This window comes from Zeus faber (assembly GCF_960531495.2).
Source record: "Zeus faber genome assembly, chromosome: 7".
NCBI classification, from domain to species: domain Eukaryota; kingdom Metazoa; phylum Chordata; class Actinopteri; order Zeiformes; family Zeidae; genus Zeus; species Zeus faber.
This window is the reverse complement of record NC_137203.1, coordinates 1,419,509-1,433,893: the sequence shown is the minus strand read 5'-3', so window position 1 is coordinate 1,433,893 and position 14,385 is coordinate 1,419,509. Positions and strand designations below refer to the sequence as shown.

The window sequence follows — 14,385 nt, the reverse complement described above, 5'->3', positions numbered from 1 at the left end:
TCAGAGGTCGACACGGGGCTGGAAGAATCTGCTTTATTATCATTGTTTAAATCTCCTTGGTTTTACAGCGTGAATGAAAAGCCACACACACACACACACACACACACACACACACACACACACACACACACACACACACACACACACACACACACACACACACACACACACACACACACACACACACACAGGATTTCTGATACAGAAAATGTTTGAATGGAATGGAAACGTGAGGCAGTAGCTGCATCGCGGCGCCGCCCGGTGGCCGCAGGGAGAAAAACAACATCTGCAAACAAACAATATTATATCACTGAGATCAGTCGCTGCTGCGTATGTTTCTGTTGTCATTATTAAAAAAAATCAAACCTGGGAATTATCCAGAAATATTTTAGGAACGTAACTGATAAATAGTTTAAAGAAATGTTTTAAAGAATAAAAACGTCATCATTCAAGGAGCTCAAACTAAATTCTACTCAGGAATTGATTTTATTAGTTTGTTGTTTTAAGTAAAAGAAGAACGACCTGGATCCAGACGTCGTCCAGGAAGTGGAAATGAAGGAGAAAAGCTCCGTCACAGCGAGAGGAGGAGGGTGCAGTAACACCAGCGTCTCCACCTCTTTCAATATTCTAGTTCAGTATCTAATATAAAGCTGTTTTCTCCGACACTTGCTGTGGAATTAAGAAATCACATCCTGATTCACACTCGTCGCTCAAACGATGAAATGTGACGTCGTTGTCGTCGTCCAGCGAGTAGGGCGCTAGCTTTCGTTTCCACGGCAACCGGGGGATCCGCCCCGTGCAAGGGATCCGAACCAGAAGAATAAAAATGTTTTAAAAAACACGAGCGGAGCTCCGAGGGCGGAGCACCGGGGGCGGAGCGGATGTTTCCGTGTTGTTCGTGGAGTCGGGGCGCCGGGCGACTCCTCCGCTCTGTGGAAGAAGCCTCAGAGGAAGCAGAACGGGAGGAACAGGAAGTGGTGCCTCGTGGCTCCGTCTCTGTTAAAACGTCCACCGCTGGTTGTGAGAGCCACGCCCACCTGGCGCCCAAATTTGGGAAAAATACAGGAAACTGACTCCGACAAACAGGAGTTTCAGACTTTGGAGCCATGTTGTGGAAGGTCGGTTGTCATGGCGATCGAACTGGGGGGGGGGGGGGGGGTCACAGTGTCGGAATGGAACGTCTCTCTCTCGTCCATCATCATCACCGTCATCCTCACCAACATCATCATCATCACCATCATCATCATCATCATCACCGTCATCCTCACCATCATCACCATCATCATCACCATCGTCGTCGTCATCCTGAGAGAAAGGGTGGTGCTGGTGGTGCTGAGCTCTGCTGCGTGGGTCACTGAACGATACCAGAAGCAGAAACTGATTCCAACTCAGTTCTTCACCCAAAAAACTTTTGTTTCCACGACGCGTCACGTGAAGGAAACATTCAGTTTAGACGCCACCGTCCTGCATCCAAAGCACCTCTAACCCGACATTTTGAAAGGGTTCAAACAACTGAAATATGATTTCAATAACTGTACAAAACTGTACAACAAAGTATTTGGGCGGTGTCATTTTGAACACACCTGTTTAATACAAACTGATACTTTAATAATATCAACTGATACTTTAATAATATCAACTGATACTTTAATAATATCAACTGATACTTTAATAAACGGTTGTTTGAGCCGATCACATGTCGTGTTCAACCACAAACTCTGTGAGAAAAATCCTACAGTATTAATACTCTAGGATGGTACAGTATCCTAGAGTATTAATTTATTTAACTAGATCTGGTAAAAAAATAAACAAAAAGGATGCAGTGCAGGTACGGTGCGACTGGAGAAGCTTCCGTTCAACATAGAATTGATACCTTAAAGGTATTGATTACCAATACCCAGCCCTATTGATTATGGATTATCTGAGATGGTCCAGTGGCTTCTTGGAAGGTTCTGGGTCAAGGACGAAGTGACGTGGCAGGGTGGTGGGGGTGGTGGGGGTGGTGCCGGCGGTGGGGGTGGTGCCGGTGGTGGGGGTGGGGGTGGTGGCGGTGGTGACGGTGGTGGTGGTGGGGGTCACCGCCTCTGGGGGGCGTAGACGGGGAAGGCCAGCGTGACGTTGAGCGAGTCGTTGTGCTGCACCAGCGACGTGTGCTGGTAGTGCAGCACCAGCTCCTTCAGCGACGCGTACAGGTTGTACGGCTCCGCAAAACCAAAACCGCTCTGAGTCTTATTGATGACACAGTGCTTCACCTCCCCCTCCACCCTGAGGAGAGACAGACAGGAAGACAGTCAAACACAAGTACCGCCAGACAGGGGCTCGGACAGACAGTCAAACAGACGGACGGACGGTCGGACAGACAGACAAGGCAGACGGCCGGAGGGACTAGAGGGTCAGACAGACAGGCGCTTACACCACGGAGCAGGCATAGCAGCCTGTCTTGCTGCTGTCCCGGATCAGGAAGGTCCCGTCTCTCTTCCCGCGCAGCAGAGCCTCGGCCTGGAGACGGTTCAGGTTCCCCAGACGCCACAGACGCTCGTCCTGGTGCGGGAGCTCCTCCTCGTCCTCCGCCACGCTGTACTCACTGCACACACACACACACACACACACACACACACACACACACACAGGCACCACCCACACACAGTTACACAACCAGCACCACACACACACACACACACACACACACACACACACACACACACAGTTACACAACCAGCACCACACACACACACACACACACACACACACACACACACACACACACACACACACACACACACACACACACACACAACCAGCACCCAACACACAGACACACAGACGGACAGACAGACAGACAGACAGGTTGAACTCACTCCTCCGTGGTGTCGTTCTTCAGGCCCAGCCACTCGTTGAGTTTTCGCTGTCTCACCCCCTTCTGCGTCAGCCACATCAGGTACTGGTCTCGTGTTTTGCGCAGCTGGATCAGGTCGGGTTTGATGCTGTTCATCTTCTTGTCGATCTCTCTGTAATCCGCCGCCTGCTGCTTCAGATCCACCTCCAGGTGCCGCTTGCTGTCCACGATCTCACTGATGCGAGACTTGAGCTTGTCGTAGTTTCCCATGATCCTTTGGGGCGGACACCATTTGTTTTGAGACTCAGGATTTGTGCTGCCGCCTTGTCTGCGGCGTCAGGGAGTTCAACTCCGTTTCGAAGTTAAAATTTGGCGTTTTGCACAAATCGCCTCGAGTCTCAGGTCCCACGGGAGCTTTAGCTTCCAGAACCTCAGAAATGTGAACTCGACTCATTTTGACAAGAAAATAAATATCGAGATCAATAAAAACAGAAATGTCAATGAGATGAAGACTGAGCTGAGTGTTTCACAGCAAACGACATCAAATACATTTTAAACTGTGTTGGGACGCAGCCAACGCTACATTGATCATAATAATAAACAGACTGAATACCAATTCAACCTTTTCTCCAGCGATATGGATTGAGGAGAGAAGACAGCTGTCTGTGTAAACAACAGGCGTCGTCATGGCGACCCACCTCTGGATCTCCTTGTCGTTGCCCTCGCGGCGGAACCTCTCGATGTACTCCTTACTGAAACGCTCCTGAGTCTGACACTGCTCCTCAAAGATCTTTATGGTCTCATTGAACGCCTCGATGGCCGTCCTCTTCATCTGGATCTCCTGTGAGAGGAAGAGGAGGAGGGGGAGGAGTTAGTGAAAAAGCAGAATGTTCAAATCTGTGTGCAGCATCTGGAGGGAAACTGTGTGTGTGTGTGTGTGTGTGTGTGTGTGTGTGTGTGTGTGTGTGTGTGTGTGTGTGTGTGTGTGTGTGTGTGTGTGTGTGTGTGTGTGTGTGTGTGTGTGTGTGTGTGTGTGTGTGTGTGTGTGTGTGTGTGTGTGTGTGTACACCTGTGAGGTTCTGGTGTACTCCTCGTACAGTCGGTCGTACTCGCGGTTCTTCTCCTGGTACTGGAGATGGTACTCGTGGAGCTTCTTCCCCACAGCCTCGATGCTGTCCTCCTTCACCACCTGGTCCTGGAGCACAACAACATCATCAACAACATCATCATCTAGAACAACAACATCAACAACATCATCATCAGCAACATCAACAACATCAACATCAAGATCAACAAGATTAACATCATCAACAACAAGATCAATATCAACAACAACAACATCAACAACATCAACATCTAGGTCATTAAGCTGCAGGTGCTTGGACACTGACCTGCTGGTGCTTGGACACAGGGTACAGCAGTTTGACGTCCAGCTTGGGGTTGTACTGTGCCAGCGACTCGTGGCGGTAGTGGTTGATGAGCTCCACCACCGAACTGAAGGTGAGCGGGTCAGAGAAGCCGTACTTCCCATCCCGGTGGAAGATCTTTATCAGCTTGTTGTTGCCGCCTTTCCTAAGGGGGAACAAGCAGGCATCGTCATAGCAACGTCAAACAGAAAATACAAATCCCTGTTTGTCACGAGCCAAAGGATAAGGGTTGGGTGGTGCCCGCGTCATGTTGTACCTCAGCGTTAAGGTGTAGTCTCCGTGCATCTTGGTGGAGGCGTCTCGGACCAGAAATGTACCGTCTGCTGTGTCTCTTAACTTCTCATTAACCTCCTCCCTGTGACACACACACACACACACACACACGTTTACAACTAACACAGCGCCCCTTGTGGCCATCAGTGGCTCTGTACAACGCTCTGAGACGGAGGGAAAGGAAGTGAAACTGAAGGAGACTGTCTGGAGAGAAATGCAGTAAATATGTGTGTGTGTGTATGTCTGTGTTACCTAGATATGTCTCCCCAGTACCACTCAGAGTCATGCAGCGCTGTGCTGTTGTTGAAGCTGCTGGGAACTGGAGGAGATGGTTTGACTGGTTTAGGAGGCAGAGCTGAGAGAGAGAGAGAAAAGAAACCAGGACAGAAATAAGCCAAGAGCCTCTAATAATTGGTATTGAAAAAAAGAGCCTTTCAATCTTTCAATCTTTCAATCTTTCAATTGTGGAAACATCGACAAAGCAGCGACAGACGAGCAAAGAGAATCCAGCCAAACAAAAAATACAATCAACTTAAAAACCAGCCAAGCCACCGCCTTCATTTTTGGAAAAAGCAGAATGTTCAACTGTAGAGGCTGAGTCCAGCAAATTCCTGTCAGCAAACAAACAAACAAACAAACAAACAAACAAACAAACAAACAAAAAGAAGGAGACAAGGAGGCTCCTTCAGTTAACATCATTTTGTGATGGAAAAGCTGCAAATTTGCCGCAGCATCTTCTATTTTGCAAAGTTACCACGACTTTCATGAAGGAAAGTGCAAACCCACAGACCTTAAAAAGGCTGCTCAGCCAGGAGGCGGCGCTGGGCAGCATCAACTTGTTATGGGATGCCAAGAAAAAGCTCTGAGCACACGGAGCTTCACGGTCGGAAATTTAAAAAATACTAAAATATTGCGAGTTGTTTGTGTAATATTCAGGATGTGTATGATGACAGGACGTGTCGTCCTTCATTGCTTTTCACCAATTCACAAACTTTTGCAGCCAAACAATAATAAATAAACATCAGATGTTGTCAACGGCAACAAGTCCATCGTCCTGTTGCATCCTGTCGCCCCCCCCGCCTCGCCATGTCCTGTCCTTTGACCCCCCCCCCCCCACCCCACAGGGCTGCAGGTCAGAGACAGGTCGCCGTGGTAACGGAGACAGGTCGCCGTGGTAACGGAGACAGGTGATGTGCAGCTCTCTCTGTTAAAGTCCATCTGCTCTGCACATCACAGCGTCCTCTTCTTCCTTCTTCACATTCTGATCCATCCAGGTACTCCCCCCTCCCCCACCTCCTCCACCTCCTCCTCCTCCTCATCCCCTCCACCTCCTCCACCCCCCTTCCTCCACCTCCTTCTCCTCCCCCACCCCCTCCTCCTCCTCCCTCCTCCATCCACCCCCCCCCCCACTTTCAACCAATAACGTTCAGGGAGTGATGTCACTCAGACTACCCCACCCCCCAAATGCTGCATCTTCAACACTGAAGAACGATGATGTCATCAGCTGGACGACTGAATGAGTGACTAAAAGAAGACAGACAGAGTGATGGACAGACAGGTGCTAGGCGTCTCACCCGGTGCTGCCTGGTTCATGTTGAGTTCGCTGGTGATCAGAACTTCTAGCACCTGCACCAGGGAATCTGGAGCGAGCTCAGACCTACACACACACACACAGACACACACACACACACACACACACACACACACACACACACACACACTTAATTCAGAATCAAACAGAATGTATTTTCTCGCTGCTGTGTTTGTTGTTGTTTCCACCGTCTTGTACTCACACAGTCCTGGTCTTGAACAGCAGGGGGCAGAAGCCCTCAGCCAGGCCGCGGGGGCTGAGCTGGATGCTGAGCCGGGCCAGGTGGCGCACCAGGCTGAGGAAGGTGAGGCCGAACTGGGCGGGAACCCCGGGAGAAGCGGAGATCCCCCGCAGGACCTGGGCGCAGTCCTCCGCCTCCCGCACCTCTGCACATTCAAAACATTCAACTGACATGAGTGACGTCGAAGCCACAATCACAATGTTAATAGAAATCCCCATTCCTGTGTTTTGTGGCGCTCTTTCTTCAGAAGATTCTGTTTCTCTGTTTGTTGTCTTTGTTTAATATTAATTTTTCTTTACAGTACATATCCATTCTGAATATTTGAACGGTTTCAATCCTCATTTTTCGCACTATGTATATACCGCTACCAGCTGCACTTCCTCACTCGCTTCTCTCTCCAACAGTCACACCCCGCCGCAGCGCCCACATAGCCCCGCCTCCTCACTCGCTGTACGCCAGGGCTACGTGTCAGGCTTTCATCACAAAGTGCAGGTTTGTGGCGCAGCAAAGTTTTTTCCCGGCTCCGTAACTTGTTCTCCAGCTCCATTCACATGGAATTATTTTTTATTTTTATTTATTTAAATATTGAAATACATTTCAAATGTTTATTAAATGTATTATATTACGATAATCAGGAACGGGGGCAGCAAAGCGTTTAAAAGCATTTATATTGAAATTATAAGAAAGAATATACCGTGATATATATCGTTACCGTCCGTGCTTCAAATTATACATGATACAAACCTTCGGCCATGCCGCCAGCGACGTGGCTGTTTGCCGTTGTACTTATTTAGTGTATAATGCTACGTGTCCACTGGAGGGCAGTGTCATTGTAGTGAACCACAATGTTCACAAAACACAAGATTTTGTTTTTTTCCCCAAACTTTATTTGAAAACGATTGAACTCCAAAATATGGATCTGCAAATAGAAATCTGCATTCGAACCTCATCCGCTAGTCACGCTTCTATCAGATACATTTCCTTTTCTGTTTGGGCCCCACCCACCTCCCGACAGGAAGTTTGACAATTCAACCAATTATTGGGTTTTACGCAACGCAGATTTGGGAGGTGTGGGCGTCGGCTCCTCTACCAGCTATGGTTACCCATAACCCCCTTCGCTGTGTGGCTCTGGAGACCTTTACTGGCTTTACCGTCAACAGAGCCTGCAAGAAGATCGACTACCCACAATGCACCTCAATGTCCTCCGACGCTCTCCTACCTTTCCAACCAGGCCATCAATCATTCAAAACATCCCATAATGTGATATGGCTTCGTAGTAATTACAACATGGACTTTGAAACAGCAGTTGATTGTTCAGTTTGTACTATTTCATCCTGGTAGACTGTTCTGGCAGCAGGTGAAATGCATTGTGGGTGGACTCACCGCGCACTGCCGTCGTCATGTCAACCTGCAGCGCCACGGGGACCACGGGCCCCGGGAGGTCCTGCAGGAAGCGGACCACGCCCTCACACAGCGAGGGGGCGTCCAGCTGGTCCAGGTCTGCAGGACAAGACACGTCACACACATACAGAGTGACACACACACACACACACACACACACACACACACACACACACACACACACACACACACACACACACACACAGTGACACACACACACAGTGACACACACACACACATAGTGACACACACACACACACACAGACAAACACACAGACACGCACACACACACACACACACATACTGACACACACACAAACACACATATACAGTGACACACACAAACACACACACACACATACATACTGACACACACACACGGACAAACACACATATACAGTGACACACACACATACACAGGGACACACACATACTGACACACACATATATACAGTGACACGCACACACACACAGTGACACACACACAGACACACACACACACACACATACAGACGCACACACACACATATACACAGTGACACACACACACACACATGCGCGCGCACACACACAGTGACACACACACACACATATATACAGTGACACGCACACACACACAGTGACACACACACACACACACACACACACACAGACGCACACACACACACACAAATACAGACGCACACACACACACACACACACACACATATATACAGTGACGCGCACACACACACACAGTGACACACACACACACACACAGACACACACACACAGACACACACACATATATACAGTGACACACACACACACACACACACACACATACACACACACACACACACACACACACACACACACACACACAGACACACACATACACACACACACACACATATACAGTGACACACACACACAGACACACACACATATATACAGTGACACACACACACACACACACACACACACATACACACACACACACACACACACACACACACACACACACATACACACACACACAGACACACACATACACACACACACACATATACAGTGACACACACACACACACACACACACAGACACACACATATATACAGTGAAACACACACGCGCGCGCACGCACACACAGTGAGACACACACACACACACATACAGTGACACACACACACACACAGACACACACATATATACAGTGACACACACACACACACACACACACAGACACACACATATATACAGTGACACACACACGCGCGCGCGAGCACACACAGTGAGACACACACACACACACACACATATACAGTGACACACACACACACACAGACACACACATATATACAGTGACACACACGCGCGCGCACACACAGTGAGACACACACACACACACATATATACAGTGACACACACACACACACACACACACACATATATACAGTGACACACACACAGACACACACACACACACACACACACACACACACACACACACACACATATATACAGTGACACACACACACACACACACACACACATATATACAGTGACACACACACACACACACACACACACACACACATATATACAGTGACACACACACACACACACACACACACATATATACAGTGACACACACACAGACACACACACACACACACACACACACACACACACACACACACACACATATATACAGTGACACACACACACACAGACACACACACACACACACACACACACACACACACACACACATATATACAGTGACACACACACACACACACACACACACATATATACAGTGACACACACACAGACACTCACCGGCCTCAGAAAGTTGCCTGGTGTCCAGAACTCCTCCACTGAAGCTGCGGTACACACTGCTGCTGTCCACAGCAGCTACACACACACACACACACACACACACACACACACACACACACACACACACAGTTTAAAGTTTGATCCAAAACATCTCTTCCTCCTGTTTCCTAAATGTTATTATACTTTAGTTTTTTTGGCACGGGAACTGAACCCTCAACCCTGGGGCGCTCACCTCGGGCCTCCACCGCCTCCATCAGGCGGCTGAGCAGCGGAGGAGCCGTCTCCGGAGGAACAAACATCTCTGGAAGCTCTGCCAACACACAGCCTGGAACACAAGCACATCATTCATCTCATAACAATATATTCATATGTCTCACGATCATGGTTTTAAAATTCCTAGAAATTAACCTTGAAATGTTTCCATGTTTCTGTCCAGTGAATTATTATCAAGATGTGATTCCTCCGATTGGTAAATGCCCCATAATATGCATGACATATGGAGCTTCGTCGAATCAAAATGGCGTCCTATCGGCTCCAAGCAGCAGGGAAACCCGATTGGCCGAGAGCGGCGTCCCCACGCACGGCGACGGTTACCGTGGCTGTTATAAGAATTGTATATGTCTATGTTTTGCTGTACTTTTCACATGGAGTTTTGTACAAGGTATGTGTACTTTGCTTTTCTTATCAAAGCTAAATAGAGTTGATGTCTTCATGTAAGACATGAACTCGTCACTTTCTGTGCCTTAATGTGAAGAGAAAGGCAACATGTCTCCACCATCAGATAAGAGAACCTCAACAGATGATCTGTCTCAACCACACTGTCCCATCAGCAAAACTGTCTCATCAGCAGGACCCCTGCGGAGACGTCAGCGTCGCCGCTCCTAGAAAACTGTATAAAAAACCCAGATCTCACCTCCTCTGTGGCGCTCTGTTGTGCTGCGACACTCAAACTGCTCCTCTTGTACCAGATCAAATACTTTATTAACTGTATTTGACTCCGATTTCCTCTGTAACGATTAGTCCGTCCACGAACAAAGTTTATAACAATTGAACTTTGAGAGTGGCAACGCCGCTCCGCTTACCCTCGGACTCGGAGTCGGCTCGGCTGGACGCGGCGGATGACGGGCGCGGAGGGCGGGGCTTAGGGGTGGGCGGGGCAATCCTCTTCCTGCCGACAAACTCCACGTAGGTGCCCGGGAAGTCGCCCTTCTCCTGGTGGTCAGAGCCAGGACACAGATCAATACATCCACTGGTTGATTGATTGATTGGTTTTGTCGTTTGAATTAATAACGATGAGAAAATATGACACAAAGTTTCTCACGACAGGTTGTGAAACATTAAAAACTGATGAAGCTCCAGACTCTCAATGAGACGTTTGGATTTCAGATTTGAAATACTTGATCACGATTATAATCAATATATTCCACACAACGCAACAGTCATTACTTTTGTTTATTGATAAATAATTCAGTTCTGAAGCAAACACAGCCTCTGAACAAGATGAAGAACATTCTCCATTATTATTCATATTCTCAAACTAATATGAACATATGACTTTCTGCTGCTGAACAACACGCTCAACAACAAATATCAAAATACAATCTTACAAGTGCAGGATTCAAAATGGAGAGTAATGAATGACTCATACGTTAAACATGCGTTAAAGTCTGTTCAAAATATGATGGTTAATTATTGACATAAAAAATAAATAAAGAGTAAAATAAAACATCATCATTTTGAGAATAAATTTCCTTTGTTGATTCTTATATTTAATTAATGTCTTTAATTTGTTTTCTCATCGTATGAGTCCATCACGAGGGACATACAGCGACACCTAAGAAGAAGAAGGAGGAGGAGCAGGGGCAGGAGGAGGAGCAGCAGTGGGAGGAGGAAGAGGAGGAGGAGCAGTGGGGGAGGAGGAAGAGGAGGAGCAGCAGGGGGAGGAGGAAGAGGAGGAGGAGCAGTGGGAGGAGGAAGAGGAGGAGGAGCAGTGGGGGAGGAGGAAGAGGAGGAGCAGCAGGGGGAGGAGGAAGAGGAGGAGGAGCAGCAGGAGGAGGAGGAGGAGGAGCAGGGGGAGGAGGAAGAGGAGGAGCAGCAGGGGGAGGAGGAAGAGGAGGAGGAGCAGCAGGGGGAGGAGGAAGAGGTGGAGGAGCAGCAGGGGGAGGAGGAAGAGGAGGAGGAGCAGCAGGGGGAGGAGGAAGAGGTGGAGGAGCAGCAGGGGGAGGAGGAAGAGGAGGAGAAGCAGTGGGAGGAGGAAGAGGAGGAGGAGCAGCAGGGGGAGGAGGAAGAGGTGGAGGAGCAGCAGGGGGAGGAGGAAGAGGAGGAGGAGCAGCAGGGGGAGGAGGAAGAGGTGGAGGAGCAGCAGGGGGAGGAGGAAGAGGAGGAGAAGCAGTGGGAGGAGGAAGAGGAGGAGGAGCAGCAGGGGGAGGAGGAAGAGGAGGAGGAGCAGTGGGGGAGGAGGAAGAGGAGGAGCAGCAGGGGGAGGAGGAAGAGGAGGAGGAGCAGTGGGAGGAGGAAGAGGAGGAGGAGCAGTGGGGGAGGAGGAAGAGGAGGAGCAGCAGGGGGAGGAGGAAGAGGAGGAGGAGCAGCAGGAGGAGGAGGAGGAGGAGCAGGGGGAGGAGGAAGAGGAGGAGCAGCAGGGGGAGGAGGAAGAGGAGGAGGAGCAGCAGGGGGAGGAGGAAGAGGTGGAGGAGCAGCAGGGGGAGGAGGAAGAGGAGGAGGAGCAGCAGGGGGAGGAGGAAGAGGTGTAGGAGCAGCAGGGGGAGGAGGAGAAGCAGCAGGGGGAGGAGGAAGAGGAGGAGGAGCAGCAAGAGAAGGAGGAAGAGGAGGAGGAGCAGCGGGGGAGGAGCAGGAGGAGCAGGACTTTATTGACAGCCTCCATCAGAAGACACTGGACAGGAAGGAGGCAGCAACACGCTGCCTCACGGTTGCACCACGTCTATAAAAACTGTTTCCAGACGTCAGCCAGTCTCCAGGTTGCTATGGAAACGGATGCTTGTGTTTGTTCCACACAGGTTATTAAAACACAGTTTTAAAGGAGTATTTCTCAGTTTCCATCTTTTCTGACTTGATACACCACAACTACTACTACTACTAGAGTACTTTTCACATTGCTAACGTCAGTGAACCCTGACGGGGGTTTGGGGCAGAGCGGTAAGTTTCACTTAGAAACACGTCGTCATCATTTAGTTGAAGCAACTGATGCAAACAACGCTTGTTAAAGGAACAATCAAATATCCATCAATGACCAGGTGTCTGCAGGTATTCACAGACAAATGGCCTAAGCATCATAGTTATTTTGACAAATAGAAATATGAATTAATCGATCAATCAAAATGTTTATGTTGAAATGAAGGCGTCGTGAATTAAAGTGTTAGAGCATTTAAAGGACTTTTAAGACCTAATATTGGTAAAACTGAAATCAAGGGCAAATGCAGAGAACTCATCCTCCCAGATGCATGAATGAAGTCGTACAGACACTGATGGATCTAGAAGCAGAAGCACATCTACGTGATGATACGTGATACAACATAGATATTAGATATTAAATCGATTTTAAATGATGGATATTAGGATACGATAACATGATGTGATATTATGTGATATGATGATGAAATGACCATGTGATGTATCTTGATTTGATTGTATATTATATTATATTTTGGTATGACGATATTATGAAATTTTGTGATATAATATTATTGTATGTTATATTATGATATATTATAATATTATATTCTGAGATGATATTATGATATGATGTAACAGTGTGATATTATGTGATATTATGGTACGATATTATGTGATATAATGTGAAATTATGATACAATTTTATAATGTTATCTGTTGCTGTGGTTGCCGTGGTTACCTGCGTGGTCTCGTTGAAGCCCGGCAGCCAGCCGATCTCAGCGGGCCGCTCCTCGGCTCCTGCCGGGCAGCACAGTGCCTGCAGCGCCGCCCTGCTGACCAGGAGGACGTCGCCCACGTGCAGGTCGATGTCCTCCTCGCGCTCCTTGGTGTAGTCGTACAATGCACGATACTGGAAGCCGTCAGAACCCATCCTGGTCCCGGTCCAGGTCCCGGTCCCGGTCCCGGTTCAGTTCTTAAGTAAGTGTGCTGTCTGGGTGAGGGTGTGGAAGGTTCTATGTGGTGGCGTGAGGGCTGGTCTCTCCCGTCTCCATGCTGCTTCCTGTCATCCCTCCAGGCCGGGGGGGAGGGGGGGGTGAGGCCTGAGGGGGAGCATCTGGGGGGAGGAGGGGACCTGGTGGGGGGGGCAGATCACAATCTAATCAATATGTGATCAATGGGGAGAGATAACGCCGTTCGTGGCAAGACACAGAGCTGTCACAATTATTTGAGCAGATCGTGATATTTCGGTCAAATAATCAGATTCATGCACAAAACCTAATTTCCCCAGAGAGTTGAATATTAAAGTTTAGAGAAAATGTTTTTCCAAACAGAGCGTCTGGGTGGAGGAAAATGAACAAAGGTCAAAGGTTGGATTGTCCAATATTCAATGGATGTGCATTAGTACACGATCATAGCAGCATGACATGAACATACAATTCAAATAGTGTTCATCAAAATTATTCACATGACAATTCATTTTAAATACAATCATTTGGTTTTTGAAACATTTCTAAAAGTAACTGTTATTGTTATTAACAGATATAAATAGTTTTAACCAGTATAAACAGATAACTAGTATAGACCAGTATAAACGGATATAACTAGTATAAACCAATACAAACAGAATAACTAGTACAAACCGATATAACTAGTATAGACCAGT

The 14,385-nt window shown here is 48.1% G+C and overlaps 1 protein-coding gene across 2 annotated transcripts; it reads right to left on the bottom strand.

The window, feature by feature from the left end:
- Positions 1-36: 36 nt before the first annotated feature.
- LOC307233178 (phosphatidylinositol 3-kinase regulatory subunit alpha-like) lies at positions 37-13,777 on the bottom strand. Of its 2 annotated transcripts, XR_013844257.1 has the most exons (16): positions 13,462-13,777; positions 10,676-10,805; positions 9,826-9,918; positions 9,594-9,668; positions 7,752-7,868; positions 6,330-6,513; positions 6,111-6,193; positions 4,789-4,891; positions 4,520-4,618; positions 4,228-4,408; positions 3,906-4,031; positions 3,535-3,677; positions 2,859-3,110; positions 2,414-2,584; positions 523-2,265; positions 37-286 (listed from the first exon to the last, which is right to left on the bottom strand). XR_013844257.1 is itself a non-coding variant. In XM_080004407.1 (15 exons), exons 1-15 carry the CDS (start codon positions 13,651-13,653, stop codon positions 2,076-2,078), a joined length of 2,139 nt encoding a protein of 712 aa, XP_079860533.1. In that variant the 5' UTR covers positions 13,654-13,777; the 3' UTR covers positions 37-2,075. The 2 variants fall into 2 exon arrangements, 1 of the variants encoding a protein (XP_079860533.1); XM_080004407.1 differs by having other exon boundaries at positions 37-2,265.
- Positions 13,778-14,385: the final 608 nt, after the last annotated feature.